Source organism: Carassius auratus, chromosome 32, assembly GCF_003368295.1.
Source record: "Carassius auratus strain Wakin chromosome 32, ASM336829v1, whole genome shotgun sequence".
In the NCBI taxonomy this organism is placed as follows: domain Eukaryota; kingdom Metazoa; phylum Chordata; class Actinopteri; order Cypriniformes; family Cyprinidae; genus Carassius; species Carassius auratus.
The window spans coordinates 20,974,584-20,997,962 of record NC_039274.1 but is presented as its reverse complement, the minus strand read 5'-3'; the positions used below and the strand labels follow the sequence as shown (position 1 = coordinate 20,997,962).

Below are 23,379 nucleotides of genomic sequence, written 5' to 3'. Positions count from 1 at the left end.
TGCTTGAAATGAATACTGGTGTTCTGATGCGAAGTTACCCTGCTACACGTACACAAACGGACCGTTTTAATAAGATATTACTTTTGAGATTTGTGAAAGGGAAGAAAACTTTTAATTATTTTTATTTCTTTTTGAAGTAGCAGGAGAAAAGCAATGTAATACCATTGTATCACCACAGTGTAAATTTTTACTCTTCTGTTGTATTCTTATCAACTGATGACTATTTATTCAAATATACAAATAAATGAATAATTCCGCACCTTTGCCACCAGTAAGACCAGTTAAACCGCTCTCCCTTAGGCCAGATGCACCCATTTGGTGAAGGAAGAAGATACTCTTTCAGGTTTGCAGGACAAACCAGTAATTCAAGATCTCCTCCAAGTGCTCAAATCAATACAAAACTGAACGTGGCTGAAACAGGTTAGCAGTAATAGTTGCACAATAACTCAGATCTTTCTTTTAACAGACTGTTCTTATTTGTTCAAAATGTGTAATTTATTATACAACCATTGAGTTTTTTTTTTTCATTTCTTTCATACAAAATATTTGTTCAACATATGACTCCATAAGACAAATCTGAGGCCAGACAGCTGTTTGCTCAATCCTGCAGGCGGTGTGACCAATGTCAGCAATGCATGAGATCTAAATAACACATCATAAATTAACAGTCTTCATTCGGAGATCGATGCCATGTGTTTATGTCCATAAAGTCGTTCCTGTGAAAAACATGGCCTTTGCTAAACATCATCACATGCAGAAACCCTTAACAAGCCATGTTGCTGGGGTATAATCACAGTTTATCACGAGGGTGACAGATTAATCTTGATGTTCATGATCTTAGCACAAACCACAGTGACAAAGGATTGACAAATGGTCTAGACAGAGAAATATTTTGCTGGTGGCACAAGTTTTGTTCATTTCACAATCAGCTTCTTGGTATCAATAACTGAGAGATATCAGAATCCCTCTAAGGGCAACACTGCTAATACAGCAGTTGAATAAGAGCAGTTAGTCAAATCTGAGCATAGCCCTCCAAAATGCACTTGTGTGGATTATAACCAGGTTTTATTTAATAATTAAATATTTAGAAAAAAAGGGAAATATCACATTACAGTATATATATACATATACACAGGCAGAAGAGACCATTTGGTAATATATTAAATCATATTTAAGTCAAGAGGAATCTCATGTTTGCAGGGCATGAATGATGGTAAGATTCAGAAAAATGATTACATTTAGAATACCTTAAGTAATAGTAATCCAGTAACTTCTACGTTTTAACACTGGTTTCTTAGAACAAGACTGAGGCAGAAAAGCACAAAAAATAGGAATGAAAATCTGGATGGATGGCTTTTGACATACAGTAATACACTATGTGGTGATTTGGAAGACTTTGGAGTCTTCCTTTAGTGTGGGATCCTCTGGTATTATATAACACCAGTTTGCGTGGTCCCTTGATGGCATCATTTCCCTCCAAGCACAACACAAAAAGCAGCACAGACATATCCAGAGGTTTTCTCATAAGACACACACACTCACACACATACAGAGGAGCCACACAAACCCAGTGTCCTCACTTCTCTCTCCAACTCATTCATGACCGATGCACGATATATGAATTCAACAACCCAGCAGTCACTGGTGCTCTGGCTTTGTACACTTTATATCACAATATATTTATATTGATTTATATATTCCATGTACATAAAATTTATTAAATAGGCTTGGGGGCAAATCAGTTGTTGTGAATGCTGTAAACGTTAAAGCAGCCCATGGTTTAGCTTGAATTTGTGGAGTTCATCAATGGCTTCTTCTCCCGCGTTTGGACCCCGATCACCGTCAAGGAGTTGCCAATCAAAGCCCAAAGGAGATCATTCCACGTCGGAATGGTTCAGCATTCCCTTTGCCCTGCTTTCCTTCACCACACATTCCCAACAGAGCTGTTTTCTCACATGCCCAGCTCTCTCTTTCTGCTTTTTCTGTCAACATGGCACTTAAGGACTATAATGCAGCAAATGTGAACTCAAGTGAGCTAGCAGGGAGGGATGAGCTCTTCTTTGTGGATGGATGTGTAACCTTGTGGCCTTCATACCATGAACTCGTTGCTGCCATACACCACCACCTGCTGGGGTGGCAAGTCTGGATCTCTTTTCGGCCCTCCGTCCATCGGAGGATCACGATGCTTCTGAGGTGAGCCCTTGGCACCTTGCAGCCGCTGTTTGCCTTTTTCTGGGTTGAAGGTGCCGCGGCTACTGAACTGCGGTCTCTCCTCTCCATCATGCTCGTCCTTCTCCAGGCTCTCAGGAGGTTTTTGGGTTCGTGATTTATGGGTTCGCACAGGTGGCTGCATATAGGAAGATGACACAGAGGACACAGCAGAACTGGAATCCATGGAGTCCAGGGATTCGGGCTGCTTTCGCAGAACTCTCCTGTTCTTCCCTTCAGACTTCTTGGGCCTCACGGCGGCCAGCGCTGGGCCTCGCTCTGTTGAGAGACAGAGAACAGAAATGAGAGGTGTGCTGGAAAATCCCAACAAGGCAATGGCATTCAAACTAGTGTAGTTTTTCCAGTTTTAAATGACACTGCATTGCTGGTTTTTGTCATTGTTTGGACATGAAACATAAGGTTGCCTCACGAAATCAGGCTTGAGCTGTGTCTAAGCTAATGTGAAGCAATTGCCCCATTGTAAAAACAAAAGTGTATATAATCATAATGCTATGCAAAATTTATACTGTTTCCGTCAATGTCTTTTCTGTTGACTCAATAACCACAACTGTATTTAGCAATAACACTCTTTACTGCTCAAACACATTCAACTCCATCAGCTCCGTATACAAGACTGAACTGCACTACAAAAAACCCGCGCTAACCCCCAAAATGGTGCTCTTCGCACATGCGCAGAATATAAAACATAACTTAACAATCTCCCCTTTTTTTCTTTTATGCAAAACTAGTTAACAGAGATTTAGTTTGAATGACTAAACATTGACAAAACATAAGAAAATCATTGTTAGATGAATTTAGTCTTTAAGTTGGCAAACGCCTGTGCTCAGAGCTTTCAAAAGGCCAAGTGCAGATGCTCCTTTTTTTGTTAAGCAGTTAGCTAGCTGCTCTTTGGTGGCTGACCACAAGATCTGCTGAACAGTTCCAGAGTGTATGAGCTCCTTCATACTGCTGATTTCTAGGCGCAGTCTCTTTTCGGTGACAGATTTTGTAGATTTGAGAGCATCGAGAAGGGAATGATTGTCTGTTATACACACAATGGGTAAGTTTTTGCATGAGCAGTCACCAGTGGTAATCTCTGAGTAGAGTGTAGCAAGGAAAACAGCACTGTCAATCCCATCTGCAAGTGCCAAAGTCTCTCCTGCTAAGGTACTCCGTACAACCCTCCTGATGCGTTTTGACTGCCAGGATATAGGTGAGAATTTTCCATTTTCTCCCATAAGAATGATGAAATGTCCACCCTGTGTCCCGCCATCTGAAAGGTTTCCCATCGAGGAATCACTGTACACCACTAACTTAATAGAACTGTCTTTCCCTAGGTACTGGAACCTCAAGGTGACCTCTTCTGATTTTAGTTTTCTGATGAGTTTATTTGCACAATGCAGGGTCTGAACAGTAGCATGTTTTGTGTTAGATGCCAAAATGGATATGTCAAACATTATGTCCGGTCTGCTTTGCCTGGCAACCCACAATATTTGTCCAATCTTTGATTTCAGCATGTCCATCTCAATGTCTGTCAGTGAAGCTTCACGTTGTGTTGCTCTGGTAGAGTCCAATGGAATGGGTTGCAGATTTTTTATGTACGTTCCTTGTTGTACATGTATTTCATTCTCCAGAGAGTTTACTTCTATTCCAATATAGTTGAAACTGTCATGCTCTTCCCGTCCAACTTGAAAGGCATCTTTCAACTGAGGAATGATATCTGTGGAGAATGCATCTGTACCACCCCAAATAAAGTCATCCACGTGAGATGCAAGAATTCCCATCACTTTGCAGGAATCATCCAGCCAGTAAAATACAGCTGGATCTACCTTTGACACTGTAGCACCCAGTTGTTGCATTGTGTCTTTCACCCTATTATACCAGAATAAAGAAGCATCTGTTAAGCCATAAACACATTTTTTTAACTTCCATATAATTTCTTTGCTCTGCGCTTCTTTTGGTGGCCGAATGTAAATGTCCCTGGTTAACTCTTTACCTTGTAAAAAGGCTGCTTTAATGTCCATGGAGTTTAGATGCCATTTTTTCTGACATATGACTGCCATGATCATTTTTAGAGACTCTGAACTACAAGTAGGTGAGTCTTTGGGAAGGTCTTGAGTGTTTGTTTCTTCAAAGCCTCTCGCAACAAGTCTAGCTTTAGGCAGAACTCCAGCAGTTGTTTCTTTTAGTGTGCACACCCATCTCGTGGAGATGCACTTCTGCCCTTCATCTTTCACTTCTTCAAAGACGTCATTTCTCTTCCAGGTGTTGAGTTCTGTATTTTTTGCAGCAATGAAGAGATCATCATGTACTATCATTATATCATCCTCATTGTAGTCAGTGCTCAGCTTAGAATGTTCAAATGGAATCACCTGAACACTGTCCATCTGTCCAAGATCAACTGATCCAGTTGTCCCAGCAATTTCCTCAGGCTCACTGTACTGCAAATTATACCAGTTCTTGTGCTTTCCAGTAGCCTTTCCTGCTCGGCTGAGGATTTTCCCAGTGTGGGTTTGTCCACTTTGATTGTCGATGTATTTCACCGTTTGGCCAATTTTTAGTCTTAGGCCTTCACAGCTCATGGATGAGTGTGTTTGTGTTATCTGGGATTGATCCAGATTATCTCCTCCTGGCAGCATTGATGTATGAGGTTCACTGTTATCTTCAGCATTAGTAGGTCCATCATTTTCTGGTGTCACTTCCTCATTTTCACTTTCAGTGTCACTGAGATCTGCTGCTGGCGTTACTGTAGGATTTTCATATGTTTTCATTTGTTCTCTTTCTGTCTTCTCCAGTTTTGTTTGCGGATCATCCACCTTTCTTAGTCTAGACTGATGCACCCTAACATAGTTTCCGCCGTGCCTGACAAATACCACCACACCATCTTGGCCTATTACCACACCTGGACCTTTCCACTCATTACAATCTACTCGCTTATAATACACTTTGTCCCCCGTTTCATATTTGTCATGAATGGGCCGCAGTTGCTTACGAAGCGCTCTTCTGATTCTCTCTGAGCATTCAGCTTCTGTGAATGCTTTTCTCATTGCATGTAGTGTTGTGATTTGTTTAGCTATCCAAGTACTCTTACTTGTTTCCATAGCAGGGGGCTTATCAGTGAGGACTGAAGGTAGATTTGGGTTCTGCCCAAACACCAACTGGTAGGGACTATAACCATGGACATTGTGCAGAGAGTTTTTTGCCATTAATGCCCAATCTAGAGCTGTCTTCCAGTCACAGTTGTTGTCCCTCTTCACTTTCAGCAAAATTTCAGTGAGGGTCTGATTGTGCCTTTCTAATAGGCCATTGCTCCATGGACTGTATGCTGCAGTTGTTTTAACTTCAATGTTAAACTTTTCAGCCATGTCCTTCATTTCATCATTGTTAAATTCACCTCCGTTATCACTAAACAGTCTGCATGGAGGACCATGAACACTTATCCAGCAGTGAATAAAGTGCTTCACTATCTCTTTTGGATTCTTTGTGGTGACAATACTCCCTGTACTGAAGCGTGTGAAGTGGTCAATAGCGTGCAAATACCATACTCCTGGCTCAAGCTCATGTAAGTCCACAGCCACAGTCTCATTATAGGCTGATGCCATAGGCAAACCCACTACAGGCTTATGTTTTGGCTTGCTGTATCTGATACATGTATCACAGTTTTTAACAATGTTCTTGAGGATTGTGTTGCTTTCATCATCATGATTACCTGAGCAGGCCAATAATTTTTGCAGTCTATCAGCTGAAGCATGTCCAAATTGTCTGTGTAGTTTCAACAGTACTCTCTCCTTTTCTTTTGTTGTCATGTTTTCTGTCACAGCAAGAATTTCATTTTCATTTTGTGTTTTGCTCTCACTTGTCTCCTTTTCACCCAGATGACTGTCATCTCTTAAGTTCACACAATAATGTCCTGAAGATGTCAGTTCAAGCTTAACAGGTTGTTTAAACATGGTTGCTTTGTCATTTGCAATGTCAAGAACTGCACTTGCTCTTTTCAATGAAGCCTTGCTTAAGAGCATTGGTATATCTGCAGGAACAACTTCTGTCTCTATTTTGCACTTGGTATGTCCTATTTTAACTGGAATGGTGACTTTCCTTGTGGAGTGAATAACTTTGCCATCACCAAATCTGAAAGGTCTTGAACTTTGTTTGTCATCTATTTTCAGTAACTCACTCTGTGGCAGCCCACTTGTATAATCATCAAGCCATTTTTCTCCACACACTGTTCTTGTACAAGCTGTGTCAATCACAGCTGATCCTAAAGCCTCCACCATGAAGATTTCTGTGTTAGACAAGGATTCATTTGAAAACAAAGTGATGTTGCATTCTTCAACATTATCTTTAAGTCCTTCATCTTTTGTCAATCTTACATGTTCTTTTTTGTTTGGACAGTCCTTTGCCCAGTGATAAGTGCTTTGGCAAATTGCACATTTTGTTCTTCTCCCATATTTATCAATGGGGTTTGTGCCTTGAGCCACGGTTTGGGGTTGTTGTGTGGTGTTTGACTTATTTCCCCGTTTACCTGAGTATCTCGTGTAATAGGCAGTGTCACTATCTGCGCTCTGCAGTGCACTGTCGCCCTCTAGTGGTGAAGCAACGTTATCTCCAAAAATTCTTTTCAAGGCTGATTTCATATCAACGAAAGAAACGCTGGGGCAAGCTGTAAGCGCTAACTGTTTATCTTTAACGGTAAGTCCGGCAGTATCTAGTAGCTTGAAGGCTAGTACGGCATCTGGGAGCTCCATTTTGAACTTACGTAGCCTGTTGTATCGATGTTCGAACTCGACGATGTATTCCACCATAGAAACGCCGCTTTCTCTTGTGATCCGGTCGAACTCCGTGTACGCCTCATATTGTCGATCTTTTTCTTCTTTTAAAAACACAGAGTCCAATTTCGTTATAAGTGTTTGCATTCCAGTGTCTGCATTTAAATCCTCAGCGGAAATTTCCAGTGCACTCTCCCTTGCTCTGCCCGTTAGTGACAGGGTAACTGCCAAAGCTTGTTTCTTTTTGTCCAAGTCGGTGACACGTCTCCAAATTTCAACCTCATTTTTCCAACTTTCGTACGCCGTCTTCTCGTCAAACGGCGGGGGATTTTTGTAATTTCCAGCAGCAGCCATCCTCTGCTACCAATGTTGACTCAATAACCACAACTGTATTTAGCAATAACACTCTTTACTGCTCAAACACATTCAACTCCATCAGCTCCGTATACAAGACTGAACTGCACTACAAAAAAACCCGCGCTAACCCCCAAAATGGTGCTCTTCGCACATGCGCAGAATATAAAACATAACTTAACATTTTCATTTATTATTGTGTGGTGCTGTGACATGCAAAAGTTCCCTTTGGGGATTAATACATTTTATCCAACCCAATTTACTAGGAATATTTAGTAGTTACTTACCAGAGAAGTCTGAAATGGCTCCCTCAGAGTCCACATTCAGGTTTTCAGAGCTGTCTGCGGTGCCTATAGAGGCCTCTGACTCCAGAGTCTCATCATCGGACGCCCGCGGCTCCAGAGAAAGCATCTCAAACGTCAGCTCCTCCCTATGAGGTGATGATCAAACAAATCTCAAGCTTTGGTTGTGTTCATTACAGAATAATAGTGTACTTCTTACTGCTATGTACTACATAATAAAAAAACAGCATTTTTGTATCATTTAATAATTAATTTTGAGTAAATATTTATCCGTTTCTCAGAAGTATGATCAAACGCTAAGCTCAAAAGGAGATGGTAAAAATAACTATTTTTATTGCTTCCTATTAATTACAACTGACAAGTCTGGTACATTGCATTGTGGGATACCCAATACAGTGTGCCCTGGATGTATAATGCACATTATATATAGAAGGTTTTTGGGGGTTTCGTACCATTTGAGTATTAATATACAAGTTAATATCCAATCCCACATGCTAAAGCCAGTTCTCTTACTTTTCTTTCTGCAAACTTTCAATTTGTTCGGTCAGGACTTTCTCTTCCTGCTGCATGGCCACTTGTTGTTGCTCAGAGACTTCTGGATCTCCGCTGACTTCCTCATCTCCGCTCTCCTGCATCACCTCCGGGGCGGTTGGAGACCGAGGACTGACTGGAGGAGATGGTGAGTGATACCTCAACCTGTGCACCTGGCCCTTACTCTATCAAACACAACACAACACAACATTATGAGTGGTGCAACTTCAGATAGATCAGGTTTTTCTATTACTACTGCTAAACTCAAACAAAGTCTTTGCTGGTTTCATTCTCAAGACTCTTTTATACTACAAAAACAACAGCTGAATACAGGGTCCAAATTGAATATTGGTTTTGTCCCAATGGCAAATGATTCATTAAGCTGTTATTATTTTGTGACTTGATTCACGTATGTCAGTTATGGTCAGAAATGTATTCTTACACAGCAATTGAAATTGTGTGCGTTTGTGCAATCACTTAAAGTGACTAAGTAGCTATTTTGGCTCTTGCTACTGTTCCTTTTGGACCTTGGATGGACAACACAGACTCAATTCAGCCCAAAGCTGTTACCTTTCTGAATGAATTAGACTACACATTACCAACCAGAGAAAGCAAAATATTAGGCACAAGGAGTGAATGCAACAGAAATTTTTATCTCAAGAATTCCCGAGTCATGCAGTGCAACATAATGAGAATGTAATGTAACAGTGATTTTGTCTATAAAAGTGATTAGCTAACAACTGAGCTCTAGAGTTTCTTGCCCAAGCTTCTGGATGTCATGATCATGAAGACAGACAGACTACACAGTGCTGGGACGCGTCATACGTGATGAGACTTACAGTAACAGTGAGTACATAAATACCTACCGCCGCAGCACTGCGGGTTATGCTCATAAATCTAACAGCAATTATTACAGGTTTCTGGATTAAAGAGGAAAGGGGAGGGAAAGGAGAGACTCGAGTTAGTGTCAAGGCATAGCTAATGTGGCTAGTTGATTTACTCAAGTAGGACATGATCTCGGAACAATATCCTTTTTGGTCTTGAAGCAAGGTATCGGTCAGATTTTAGGGTTAAAGTTAAGCTTATAACTGGGGTTGGAGCATTATTCTTATCAACCTGTCGTTTCCCTCTGATTTAAGGGGTAGATTTGGTATGAGGTTTTAGATTGGACTCATCGGAGATAAGAATGTTGTTCCGGAACCAACACTTTTCCAACTTATTCAACTTCCTGGATCAAAAGCTTTTAATGTTGTAAGCTACGGAACAATATTCCTGTCAAACAAACTCTAATCATTAACTACCTCTAAAATAAAAGGGGAAATAAAATGTTGATAAGAATGTTGTTTCAGGTCCAACAAGGATGTTGATCCAGAAATATGCCCTATTTAGCAAGGTTTTGGACATCTGGGTTACGTGGATGTCTGTGGAAAAACAGGAAATTCACTCTTAACTCTTACCATGGACCTGCGGATGAATGTTAGTCGGATCTTGGCTTTGTTCTCCGCAAATTCCAGAGTGCTGATGTCCTTCAGTCTGGCCTTATACTTATTCATCTGCTCACAAATGATCAGCTCGATACATCTTTGAAAGAAAATACGGATGTATTTTAATTATATCACTAGATATGAACTGAACTAGTATAATCAAACCATATGAAGTAAGAGTTGTCCATTACGCTGTGGTTTTCCCAATGTCCTGAACGCTCCGCAGAGGGTCGGTAGTGTCAGGACAGCGCAAGATACAGGGGGCAAACACGATAGCCAGCGCATTAGCAGACATACGGTTTGTCTCCTCCTGCAGGGCAATCCTGTAGACAAGCAGCCAACAAAGGGATAGGATTTATTGCCTATTACCACTCAACTTTTTTTTAACCAGTCATTCTTGCATACATAATTTTGCAGAAATGGGAAGTTGCGGTTGCTGTCTCACCTGACCAAATGGAAAATAAGGCGCTCCAGCGTGTTCAGATGAGTTCTGCTGAGCTGGTCGATTATAGAGTAAACCCCTCTAGTCATTTCTTTTTTGTCCTGGAGACCTGAAGAAACATTATGCCTCTATAAATGTGTAACTGATTTAAACACAAAAAAACTTTCAAAAGGGGCTTTATAACAGTACTGCATCTGTGGACTTATATATAAAATAAAAAAAATATATATTTATCATTTATGATAAAAAAATTTTTTCCATCTATTTCAATAGAGTTTAAAACCTATAGAAATAATTCAAATTAAAGACAAGGGATAAAAATGCAATGCAAAGGTTAATTAATTAAGAATCTAGGTCAACACAACTTTAGTGATATTTTATGCTATGTAATATTTGTATTACTTTATGTAATAAAATGTAGAATTCTTATACTGTTTTTATACTGGGATTTTATGCTTGGGGTGTCTGTGGGAAATCATATGCTACATTGTCCACCAGTACCAATTTCAATGTGCTTCACAAACAGAACAAAACACTTAAAAGAAAAAGACAACAACCCCCCTGCCCAACAACAACAACCATAAAAAATAGTACAAGCAAATAAGACAACAAAACTATATTTGCTATACTGAATTCTAATGTAATTAAGTGTGATAGATCATGCTCACCCATGGCCCGCAGGAATTCCTCATACAGTTCAAAAGTCATCAGAGGATTTGGCAAGTCACGTAACCACTGCTTGAACACACTGGCAATGACATTAATATTATAGTCGTCCAGAATCATGCCATTTACATCTGAGGGCAGAAAATAACAGATGTCAAAACTATATATAGTGTTCCTGTGGATCAGTGGTACAGCATTGCATTAGCAGTGCAAAGACTGTGGGTTCGATTCCCAGGGAACACATTAGGTAAAAAATTTTATTCTGAATGCTCTGTAAGTCGCTTTGGATAAAAGTATATGTGTATATATATGTGTGTGTATATATATATATATATATATATATATATATATATATATATATATATATATATTAAAAGGGGGGGATCTCATTATGAAATAAATGTTCTTCTCCAGTGCATGTTGGCCACAATTATTGGCACACTGCCTCAATATCACCACATATTAAGATAAAAACAATAGAAACTCTGTTAGAAATCTTATAGTGCGCCATGGTTGGACCTACCATTAGGACCATGATCCAAGACAAATATAAAAATCAACACAAAAATGTGTAACTGAGCATAAAACCAAGCTTCTACCATGGCCATCCCAGTTCCCTGAACTGAACCTTATAGAGTGTGGTGAAGAAGCACCAACATTTTTTAAAACATCCTTAAAATCAGATACATTTACTTGAAGAAAAAAATGTGTAAGATATTAATAGATGTTTATAGAGAACGTAACTAGTTTATTATAACTTGTTTTTATTATTACAGTACTCTGTGACCTGAGCTGGATGTGTCCAATGAGGAAAACATCCCAGATGTGAAATGATGGAAAGGCTCCAGAAATAGTATGAAAACAATAGGTTACTGTCGTTACCCTGGTTCTCTGAAACATCAAGTGGAGAGATCCGCCTATGGGAAGGGCATCGGTACCTGACCTCTGCAGAATCATCCAGTTGCACCAAGTCTGGCTAGACAGACAGAAGTGCGCAGCCAATGCCAGGTAAGGCCCCGCTCCCTTACCCAGGGGCATATAACAGCTGCAGCTCTGCTATTCCACAGTAAGTATTTTCGCTTCTCCTGTGGCAAGCAGGGCAAAGCTTGTGGATCTCTCCACTCGATGTTTCAGAGAACCGGGGTTACGACAGTAACCTATTGTTCTCGTTCATCCTCTCGTGTTCAAGATCCACCATTGGGAGACACATGGACAGCTCCCTGATTGCCCAATACACTCACCGTGAAGTTCTGAAAGCCAGAGAATGATGGTCACCCCAGGGAGGCGGTGCCTGACACATCCCATACTCATGATCCTGCAATACTGATGCACACACATGATTGCTGTGCACATGCAGCACATGACACATGTATGCATCACACACATGATAATAACTCCAACAACATCAATGTGCATACAAATACACCCAGAAAAGGAGTGGAAATTGGTGACAGGAATGTGCATGGCCAGCTGGCCCATTCACTCCTTATTCGTCACTTCCAATAGGGTTGCAGGGAAGGGCTAAGAAGACCCCACCCCTAAAATCGAACATGCTACCGAGATATTGGTGACATCCAGCCGGTAATAACGAACAAAGGTATGAGGAGAAGCCCAACTGGCAGCGGAGCAGATGTCCTGCAGTGACACTCCCCTAAACAAAGCCCAAGAGGTGGTCATGCCCCTCGTGGAATGAGCTATTATGTCCCTTGGTGGCTGCACTCCCTTTGATTCATAAGCCAAAGCTATAGCATTCACAAGCCAATGTTAGAGGCGCTGCTTAGAAATGGGATTCCCTCCATGAGAAATAAAGAGCTGGTCGCTCTTCCGGAAAGCACTGGTCCTGGTCATACTGTATGTGTCTGTAAAGCACGGACAGGACACAGAGCATTTAGCCTCTCATCCTCAAGGGAGGAAAAAGGTGCAGGGTGAAAAGCGGACAGGATTAGGCTTAAGAGAAACCATATCTCCACTAAGAGAAAATTTAGTGCACCTGGATGAACTGAAAGTGCATGTAGCTCACTGACATGTTTAGCTGATGCCAAGGCCAAGAGCAAAGCTGTCTTGAAAGACAGCAGCTTTAGCGAAATACTTCAAAGAGGCTCAAAAGGATATTGAGAAAGAGCCTCCAGCACCATGGAGAGGTTCCACTCAGGAACAGTTCTCCTGACTACTGGCAAGGAGTGATGGGGATTCTTCATAAATCTACGGATTAGAGGATGCTGCCCGACTGTTGAGCTCTCAAAGTCCACATGACAGGCCAAAATCGAAGCCAAGTAGACCTTAATTGAGGAAAAAGACCTACCCTTTTCCAAGAGGTCTTGGAGGAAACGCAAAATATCAGGAACTGAGCACTGATAAGATGTGAGACCATACCCACCGCACCCGAACACTTGCCACTCACTGCCATACAAGGACTGAGTAGAAACGGCCCTGGAATTCTGTACAGTAGCAATCACACGTGGCAAAAGCCCAAGTACACTTAGGTTCATCCTTTCACGGGCCAAGCCCAAAGAGCCACCCTGTCTGGGTGCAGGTTATAAATCTCCCCTTTCGCTTGGGACAATAGGTCCATGCGAGGGGGAGCCGACACGGCTCGGCATATACGGATTATTCCCGCCAGCCATGGAGCTTTGGGCCACCTGGGTGCTATCAGAATGAGAGACAGGCCCTGCTCTTTCACCCTGCCAGTGTGGGAATTATCAGGCACAGGGGAGCAAAAGCATGGGGCCACTGGTGGGCCACTGCATCTATCATCACAACTTTCCGCATCATAAACGTCCCCATAACGTCCACATTTTCCGTGCATAAAAGTCTGTGCTCTTCCAGTGGTGCATGGCTGAGCAGGCGCACGGAAAATTACATTACGACTGGGTGTAAAATTGCTCTTGCTCACATTCACTCTGAACCCGAGAGATGTGATGTGCATGAGCACACGGCAGGTGTCCTGCAACACTTTCTTCTTCGATTCGGCTATAATGAGCCAATCGTCTATGTATGTCAGAATCCTCATGGGTGCTAATCCTGCCTTCGCACACAGACAGAAACACCAGGGGCTTAAACTGAGCCCAAACGGCAGAACTGTGAATTCGTAACATGTGCCCTGGTAGGCGAAACCAAGAAACTTCCTGTGTGGAGGATAAATGCATATATGGAAGAACGCATCTTTCAGGTTGACTGATGTGAACCGGTCATTTTGTTTTATGGCTTGGGCGAGCGAGCCATGAGTTAACATTCTGAAATTGTATTCCCTCAAATGTTTGTTCAACACAAAAAGGTCCAAGATAAGGTGGAGAGAGCCATCCTTCTTTGGGACCAGGAAATAATGAGAATAAAATCCCTGATTCATCTAACTGGCGGGCACCACCTGAATTGCTCCCTTGGTTAGGAGGGAGGAGATTTCCTCTTTCAGAATGTGTGAGGTGCTCTCTTCTGTGTGTGAAGAGAGAACGCCATTGAAATGTGGGACGTTCATTGCAAACTGCAGTCTGTATCCCTGCGTTATAGTATGCATCACCCACTCGGGTGCCGAAAACAGTTTGCCAAGCCCATTCGTGACTCGCGAGTGTTCCCATCCGAGACGCAGCGGAGCTGTGTAAGCCCAGCTAACTTATTTGTGATGCAACGGCGCCATCTAGTGGACAAACCAGGGAAGACGTGTTTTTTTGTGTGTTTTGTGTTGGGTAAACACTGGGGCTGAAGCCTTTAATAATTGAGTGAGGGGAACAAAGTGTTTGTGGTGTGGTGACACTGCTTCTGCACTTTTCCTCACAACAGACCCCTGAACGTGAGGGGAGAACACACAATGTTCATTAAACACATGGGCTGTGCAGCTTCGAAAGAAGGGGAACCGGTCCCCAGTTTTCCCCAGTGCTTTGCAGGCGGTGGGTTATTTTGCTGTGGAGGGGGTTTGTTGCAGGCCTTTCCTTGCCCTGGTGGAAATCTCGTCCCATGGCAGGTGTGTTAGGCAAATGCACAGGGGGTACCTGGCGTGGGGCCGCCTTCCTAGGAATAACTTGAACGCCTCATCCTCCTTTTTGTCTTCATACCGTTATTGCATCAATGCAACGGCAGGGCCAAAGATAGCCCAGCCTGGCTCCACCGACGCGCCCGTGATGCACTGCTCCTCACTGTCAGGAAGGCCTGACAGATTAAGCCAGAGCGTGCGCTCTCCCACAGAAAGCGCCATAGAGCGCCCGCAGGCTTGGATGGCCTGCCGAGTGTTACGGAGGATGAGGTTGTTCACCATGAGGATTTCCTTCCACAAGGGTAGAGAAGGAGTTCCCTTTTCCAGCTGTTGCCCTAATTCGTCCACAATCTCCACCTGGTAAGTGGAGAGGAGAGAAGAAACATCCAGGGCCCTGACAGCCAAGGCAGAGGACTTGTATGCGGCCTGATGAACTGAGGCAGAAAAAACGGTCCATCTTGTTGGGCAAGACCGGCTTAGGGGGAGCAAGCAGCCCGCCCTGAGCGGGGTTAAGGTGCCTGGCGATGGAAGGCTTGATAGCGGGGGAGTCACCCAAACCATGAGCTGCCATAACCTTTACTTCAAGGCCCGTGAGACCGTGTTTGAAGTCAAACGGGTTGCTCCAATTGTGCCTCATGTGCTTAGCGCACGCTGGAAGGACAAGGAAGAGTTGTTTCCTCGAACCGGGAGGAGGTCCCAACACTTTCCCATCGTAAATATTCCTCTCCTGGTCGGTGGCGCTGGCCATCAATGTTGAGGCGAGCGGCCACTCGCTCAACAAATTTCCAGGAGGATGGACTGAGCCAGGGCTGTGTGGGCGCTAGCCTGGGGAACGCCAGAGGGCGGGATGGCTTCCTCGTCCTCTGAGACCCCAAGAAGGGACGCATCATCCTCATCTCTGGAACCGGCTGGTTTGTCGGCGAGCGTGAGGTTGCGGGATTGGGCTGGTAAGCCCAAATAAATGAGGAGGAGCTCCGAGAGTCCCCCGGTAGCGCACCGTCATCATCGTGTCCCTCATCTGAGTCAGAAAGGGCGAGCTCAGAGCACTGGGTCGCTGCAACTTTAAGACAATGTCGTAAAAGCTTCTTGGGCAGCATAAGGCAATGACTGCAATTTTCAGAGTTCTCCAAGGCTTCTTGAGTGTGTTTAAGGCCCAAGCAAACCACGCAGAATGGGTGAAGGTCCTTTCTGCTTTCAGGTCCTCCAGGCAGGCCCGTGATAGGATGTTCAGCAAATGTCAACTGGGTAATAGCAGCGCTGCAGCCGTCATATTCCCCTAGGTAAGGGGGCTAGGCCTTACCTGGCATTGGCTGCGCGCTTTTGTCTGTCTAGCCAGACTTGGTGCAATTGGATGCTTCTGCAGAGGTCAGGTACGGATGCCCTTCCCATAGGTGGATCTCGAACACGAGATGATGAAAGAGAACTCCTAGTTTAAAGCAGAAACCTCACCAACTTCAGATTCTTCCAGCCAGAAATCATTAGGGCTTTTCACACTTGAAATAGTTAACCCTGGGTAAACGGATACCTGGGAGAGCTTTCATCACATTTCACACAATTTACCTAGGGTTAACAGTTAATCCTGGTTATTCACAAACTGACGCTTCACACTGCTCATTCCTAAAGCCTGTGTTACCATACTATTTGGGGTGTGAGTGTCATTGACTGGATGAACAGCTCACAATCCATTTACGTAATGTCTCTAGCATTGCACATCCTCATATTATAAATTGTAGACTGTACTATCAAGTTTTCTTGTATTGAATTTTTGGACTATAAAAGGTAAGAATGAAATGTTCTCTTCTTCACTCAATTCATGTGTTCTCCATCATAAAAATTTTTTTCCACTCAAATGCTGAAACATACAACTCGCTATGTTTCTGTAACTGTCTGAAGCATGTAAATGTGATGCATGCGATTAGCTATCGGTTGCTAAGCATCTAGCTATAACATTCCAGCACCGTCATGTTGTATCACACTGCAAAAGTTTGGCACCACTAAAGTGCTGCTAACTTTCACAAACAGTGGTGTTAACCCTGCTTCTAAATAACAAGTTTGAAATGTAGCTTTACCCAGGGTTAAAAGTGGGGTTTAAAACAACATTAAACCTATTCATACCTGTGTCCAGACCCTGCTTCAGCTCCTTAATTTTATTGGTGGATCCCGATTTCCTGTAGATCCCTTCTGTGTACAGACCATGCATCTCAATATAATTGATAAGTTTCTCAAAGACAAAAGGCACCGCTCGCTCATCGTTGGTCAGACGGGACAATTCCACACCAAACTGTCTTGATGAGAGTTCAGGGTCATACTGCACATGGAAAGAAAAAAATGTGCTGTAAGTGCCAGCATCCTCTATTACAGCCCAAATCACATGAACGCACTTAACAGAGAAAAATTCCTTACCTTCTTGCTACATTTGGTGGTCATCTTCTGACAGCACTTTCTGTGACAAGCATAGCGGCACACTACACAAGACACAAACATCTCATTCATTCTCATTTTCAACTGCAGTACATATGGCACAGATGAAAAAATAAATATTGCACCGCTACCTAAAATAACCTAATTTCAAGTCAACAATCTTCTCACTGTAACATGGCAGAAAACATCCTGCTCTACAAAGCTGAACTGTTCTCTGTTCAAGCCGAGAGGCCATGGGCTTGTTGGTAAACAATCTGATTATACTGAATTGAGTTCAGGGTTATTTTGATGCAGATACTGTTGACATGAAACTCACGTTTGCAGACGCACGCCTTGTCCATCATCCAGATGAGGGAGGAGCAGTACTCGCAGTAGGTGGGAATACTGTATTGAGTTGACTTGAATATGTGGCCGTTGTGCTCCTCAACCTGAAACAGTCAGTCAGAGCGTCAGCTGATTTCCATGAAAAACGGAAACGCTAATTCAGTTTGTGACACCTCTGTCTGTGATTCCACTCACTATATCAGTATCCTTTTTCCTTCTTTTCTTGCGGTCTGGTTTGGGTGCCTTTGGAAGGGAAAAAAAAAGCATTGACAATAAATTCATAAAACACACACTCTCTCTATACTGTATATATAAATGCATGTTTAAATATACAGTCATATAGAATGTATATTACATAATCTTATTTCAATTTATAGAACAATAAATAAAATTATATTTGACCACTGGACTGCTTTGAGATAATCAGCAAAATATTACATATTTGGCTGTTATGAGGAACTGAACACATCAAACCTATGGTTTAATTGGTTTAAAAGCATATTTGAGCAAATTTAAAATAAGAAAACATTTTATAATCTACAACAATAAACTAAGATATCGATTTTAAATTTGTATTTACTCGCCATCCTGTTCCACCCTGTTATTTTCTCTAAGCCCTATTTTGTATGCTGTTCATGAAGAGTGTTATTGAATTGTTTTAAGAGAGTACCTTGCTCACACTGCCGTCCAGAGGTTTGTGCTCTGTCATGAACTCATCCAGGAAGACTTTGAAGGTGTTGACCCAAACTTTCACCGGAGACTCGCTCCAGTCCCTCTGCTCCTGACGCATGTTTTTCTCCAGGATTTGTTCAAAGAGGGCATGGAGATCCTTGTAACGAATGCTTTTCCCATCGTCCATCTGCACACAGAGCAAAAATCTGTTTCTTACATAATGTCCCAACCAGGCACAATGTGACAACAACCAACACAAAACATCTCTTAAAGGCCATTAACACTCAATATCTTTGGCAAAAATAAAACAACCATATGTAATACGTTTTCGATGAAAGCTAGCAATATGAACAATTTGGGGGTTATAATAATTGATTTATTAAGATACTTACAGCTAGAGCTGTTGAGTAGGAGTTGAAGATATTTAAGCGGAACTCCTTTAGTGCCTTTTTGAAGACAACATCCACCATTGTGTCATTCTTCCCATCTTCTGTGTCTAAATCAGTAATCTGTGAGATTGAAACAAGGTTATGAGGAAAACTTCTCATCGATAAGTAAATGCAACTGTTGTAAATTGAAGTAGGAAACAGTCATCACCTTCTTCATGAGGAAGTCATTCATGCTCCTGTAGTCACTGGCACATGTGAGTATCTGCAGGGCATCGTTCTGCCACTGGACGGGCTCCAGAGCCACACTGCTGATCTTCACACTCCGTCTGCGCTTCACTTTAGGGGACGGATCTTTATTCTCTTTAAACTCCCTCTGTAATGTTAGATCTGGGCTTCGAGGAGGGGACATGCACTCTACCCCTGAATAAACAGAATGGCAGTGTTTTCATGACCAAAAGAGTGAAATATTTTAATGAAGCAGTTTTTCGGACGACTCACCGTCTTCCATTAGAAGTGCTGTGTCAGCATATTCTCCCTCCAAAGTATCACCGCTACACAGCAGCCTCTCTCGTGAGGTTTTCTTCTCTGCATGCCTTGCCTTTCCCCAAAACCGCATTTTACCCCGAACTCTACAGACATTACACGTTGACAAGGACAGCAATAGTTTAATGAAATAGATTGTCCAAATACTTATATTTTATTGATTTTAATGTCCCAGCACCTTTACTACTAATACTTTTTGTTGTTGTTGCTTAGACACAATAATTCAATGTGTGAAAAACCAGCAGTGATGAGCCTTATAATGCTATAATGACTAATTCTAGGGTGAGAATGATTAAATGAAGATTACAATGAAAATATTTTAATCTTGAATAGCTGTTCCAAACCAATTCACAACTGTTTGTGAAAAAGAAAAACAAGCACCTTCCATCTCCATGAGAGTTCTTCCTCGCATCACTTTTGCCCAGCTCTCCAGATGACATGTCTTTATACATGTTCTTCTGCTCTTCATTGGCTGTGGTCGGCTGAAAGAGATCATTACATATAGTAGGTCAGAGACTGAAGGTAAACGGCATGCTGTGTCTTTCAAAACCTTCTATAGCTAAATATAAGCCATTAAATGGACACTTTAGTCACTATTTTCAGGTAGGTAGTCAGTTTACAACATTTACAACAGGCACAAAGACGAAGAAAATGTATTGTTCCTTTACGTAGTCTGAAAGCACTATGGTTCAATCAATTTCTTCTGTAACACTAATGCAAAAAAAACGTACCAGTGGCACCACAATAAAAGTGCACTTTATTGATAGCATATGATACGGACAAAAATTACATCTCTTTATGTATGTATGTGTGTATGTATGTATAAATAAATAAATAAAATGGAATAACAGTATTTACCCTAAACTAGATGGGTCATTCTACAAAATGGGTACTTTTTGCATACTTTAAATAATAATGAATACAGTAATTACTTGTGTTATTACATATTTTAATTTTATTTGAAAATTTAAATCTTATCCCCAGCTTATATGTCAACCCTGTTACCATCATATTTAAACAATGAACTATCCTACAGTACAAATTAAAAAATTGTCTTTTCTTTATCAATTTATCTTATACTGTGGGTAAATGCAGAAATATCAACACTAAACCTTGTAATGATCTAAATCAAATAATGAGCACAAATCAATAACAGCTAAGTAAACTGTAAACGTTTTTACTCGTCTAAATAATGGATATAACCCAACTTGTGTATATATTAAAATGTATTAATCTAATAAATTCTGATATAGAAAGGAGGCACCAGTTTCATATAATGACTCAGATAATGACTGGATTCTACTGTTTTGTTAACCAACAAGACTGAAAAGAGTGGTTATTGAAAAGAGAGCTAAAGAATAAGAAATGAAAAGTGTGCGCCGTGAAAGTTTCATGGCTTTAGCCTTGGTGAATTGTTGCAGAAGAGCAGACAGAACTAAATGTTAAAGCATGCAGTACTCTTTATCCAAGGCGGCAGTGTAGAAAGTAGAATCTCACAGCTGAAGGTCTTGGCAGTTCAGGAAAGAGCAACTTGTAACGATCATAGCTGTTATGTCTAGACAAGCAGCATCAGATTGTGAAGAGTGCCGTGGGTTAAACTTTATGCAAGATGCCTTTTAAATCAGGAAAGGAAAGCAAACTTCTGATGGAAGCCATCCATATCTGTGTGGCTGGTAAATGTACCAATGTACTGAAGAAAAGTGTGACAATTTTATCTACAATTTTTTTGTGCTTGGTTGAAAATGGATTAAAACCAGGGCTGTCAACATTGACATGATACCTCATGAGATTAATTACAATTCTATCAATAAACAAAACAAAAGGTGTTTTAATGACTAATGAAAAAATTTAGAGTGATTTTGAAAAATATGTTTATAATGTACAGCAACAAAGTTTTGTGTGATGTTACATTACATCCACACCAATAGGTGTCAGCATAACATCCAACAACTAGTTTGGGTAGGTTAAATTTCATGTAGGGTGTTGGTTCGGTTATTATATTTATATCTAGCTGTATATAAAACAATAGAAGTCTGAGGAATGTCCACATTTACAGCCAAGTAAACTACTGTATGTGTTGAGGAAAATTCTAAATGTATAGTGACAGCCCTAATTGAAAATGCTAATGATTCTTTGCATTGTATATTTTATTTGTACAGTATTTGTAAAACAGCTGCCATCACAGATGAGAATAGTTTTCAAAAGGTGTTTCAGCATCTGCGGTTGAAGACTATTTCCTTCAACTGGATAGGAAGGTATAAGCATTTCAGGTGGTCAGTAAGGCCATCTATCGGCTTCTTCTGGAGGAGTTAGCTGTAGAGAGAGATCTTGCTGCTGGGCCTACTTGCATTAAATTACCATTTCGGAGTCACTGTGACAAGCCTCTAGTGCACTCTCCTCTGAGTCCTGCTTGGGGAGGGGTGTGCCAGGAAACAGAGGGGTCTCATCATACTCCTCCTCCTCTGACTCCCCCTCTCCCATGGCGTTTGAACCACGGGTCATGAAGTCTGAACGTGTCCGTGCCATTCGAGCTTTTTTATGACCCGGTCGGCCAACCTAATCAACCAAATGATAAAACAAATGAAGATGCTCCCCTGTACCTCAAGGTCAGATCACCCCACCAAGGCCTCATGAGGCATAAAGAGTTCAAACACAAATGTATTCAATAATGAGGGGAAAAAAGCTGTTTAAATCTGTCATGAGCTAACGTCTCTCACCTCACTCTTAGCGGGTTTGTAACCCAAGAGGCTCACTTCATTCTGTCCTCCCGGGGTCTTCCTTTGATTAGCTAAGTCCTTCTCCAGCCTAAAACAAATTCAAGAAAGCCAAGGTTTAATTTACTTAAAAATGAAAACGCTGCAATTATTTATTCACCTTTATGTCAATCTAAACCCCTTTCTTTAGCTTTGTGTGCAGAACAGACCAGAGTTTTATGTGATTATCCACTGATCATCTCTCACTTTTAAGCAAATTTAAAGATGGCATCTTAAGTTTCATGCTAGGTTTAATGTTAACTACAATTTAAATCTGTCTGTTCCTCATACAAAGTTAATGTCTGACTTTGGAATACTTGGATAATAGTCATACGGACTAATTATTATTTATTTGTTTTGAAGCATGAAAGCCCCAAACATGCATAGTAAAGGACTTGGACGTTTACATTTTGTGTTCAGCAGAAGAAAGAATGGCGAGTTTGAAATCATGATCACTTTCATTTTGGGATAAATTATTCAGTAACCTGGCACCCTGAGGTCAAGTGCATCACTTACTTTGAAACTTTGGCTTTCGGAGAATAGAAGATGTTTCCTGACCTCTCGGACAGACTCGTGTTGACATTCTGAGTGGACGGTTTATTATTTATTTTCCTTCTTGGTTTATCCCCTCTGGATTCCAGGGTCAACTTTGGAGCCCACCCTTCCGCTACATTGCAACTATCTTTTGGTTTGTCTCTGAAAACTAAAGGAGCAGGCTCCTTTTCCGGAACCAGTGGCTGGGAGCTGAGGTCAGGCTCTGGCTGAGCTATGGGAGCAGTGTCTGTGTCTGGCTTTCCTCCTGAACCTTCTTCTCTATTCTTCTCGATCTTTTGCAGAGCTTCAACTCTCTGCTTTTCAAACACCTCCCTCTCATGTTGGGAGAAAATCTCACGTTGTTCTTTCAGGATGTGCTTCTGCTGACGGATCTGCTCCATCATCTCTTTTTCATTTTGCTGCTGCTGATGCTTCTGACGCTCTTCCTTTTCCTCATTAAGCTTCTCTAGCCTTTCCAGAACATGAAGGCTTTCACTGCTAGGCTGTGCTGGGCTGGTCTGGGCGGCACTGTCTCTGACCTCGGGAGGCTTCACATCTGCTTGATTTAAAAGACTTTCCTTCTGCATACTAATAACCACAACCATAGGTCTCCGAGTGGGCTCCTTCCTGTTTTTCATAAGTTTGCTGGGGTCATCAGAGCACAGGGTGGCAGAATTCATGGTAGACTTCAAAATTAGAGAGCTGCTTTCTGATGGAGGGGAGTAGAAAGTTGGGAACGAGTTCTGCATTTTGGGAGATTCAGGTTGGCCAGCTTGTTTTGACAATATATCGGGTGCTGGAGTGTCAGAGGGAAAAGTGGACTCGGGAATGTTGGCGAGCACATCAAGCTTGTCAGGTACAGAAGGAGAACCAAGGTCCTCTGTTTCGGCACAGGGTGCCTTGTCTTTGAAATAGTCATCTATATTGAGTAGCTCAAAGCTGCCTTTGGAGCTCTGGCTGTCTGGTGAACCCTGAGGAGTGTGAGGGATCTCGCTGACCAGTTCCACTGACCAGCGCCTTTCTTCT

At 41.8% G+C, this 23,379-nt stretch overlaps 1 protein-coding gene across 6 annotated transcripts in view; it reads right to left on the bottom strand.

The window, feature by feature from the left end:
• Positions 1 to 195: 195 nt before the first annotated feature.
• Positions 196 to 23,379, bottom strand: part of LOC113051808 (unconventional myosin-IXa-like) — a 121,342-nt gene continuing 98,158 nt past the window's right edge. For 2 of the 6 annotated variants that reach the window (XM_026215909.1, XM_026215910.1), the window contains exons 25-44: positions 22,336 to 23,379; positions 21,784 to 21,871; positions 21,425 to 21,622; positions 19,448 to 19,548; positions 19,022 to 19,152; positions 18,732 to 18,943; positions 18,527 to 18,643; positions 18,133 to 18,321; positions 17,658 to 17,705; positions 17,455 to 17,566; positions 17,121 to 17,182; positions 16,833 to 17,025; positions 10,756 to 10,884; positions 10,091 to 10,196; positions 9,837 to 9,968; positions 9,619 to 9,742; positions 9,028 to 9,081; positions 8,144 to 8,346; positions 7,616 to 7,758; positions 196 to 2,487 (exon numbers count right to left, since the gene is read on the bottom strand). The exon at positions 22,336 to 23,379 is cut by the window's right edge and continues 399 nt beyond it. In XM_026215909.1, coding sequence (XP_026071694.1) covers positions 2,090 to 2,487; positions 7,616 to 7,758; positions 8,144 to 8,346; positions 9,028 to 9,081; positions 9,619 to 9,742; positions 9,837 to 9,968; positions 10,091 to 10,196; positions 10,756 to 10,884; positions 16,833 to 17,025; positions 17,121 to 17,182; positions 17,455 to 17,566; positions 17,658 to 17,705; positions 18,133 to 18,321; positions 18,527 to 18,643; positions 18,732 to 18,943; positions 19,022 to 19,152; positions 19,448 to 19,548; positions 21,425 to 21,622; positions 21,784 to 21,871; positions 22,336 to 23,379 — 3,784 coding nt within the window. In that variant the 3' untranslated portion in view covers positions 196 to 2,089. The remainder of the gene's footprint in view (positions 2,488 to 7,615; positions 7,759 to 8,143; positions 8,347 to 9,027; positions 9,082 to 9,618; positions 9,743 to 9,836; positions 9,969 to 10,090; positions 10,197 to 10,755; positions 10,885 to 16,832; positions 17,026 to 17,120; positions 17,183 to 17,454; positions 17,567 to 17,657; positions 17,706 to 18,132; positions 18,322 to 18,526; positions 18,644 to 18,731; positions 18,944 to 19,021; positions 19,153 to 19,447; positions 19,549 to 21,424; positions 21,623 to 21,783; positions 21,872 to 22,335) is intronic. The other 4 variants (XM_026215912.1, XM_026215913.1, XM_026215911.1 and 1 more) reach the window with 2 other exon arrangements.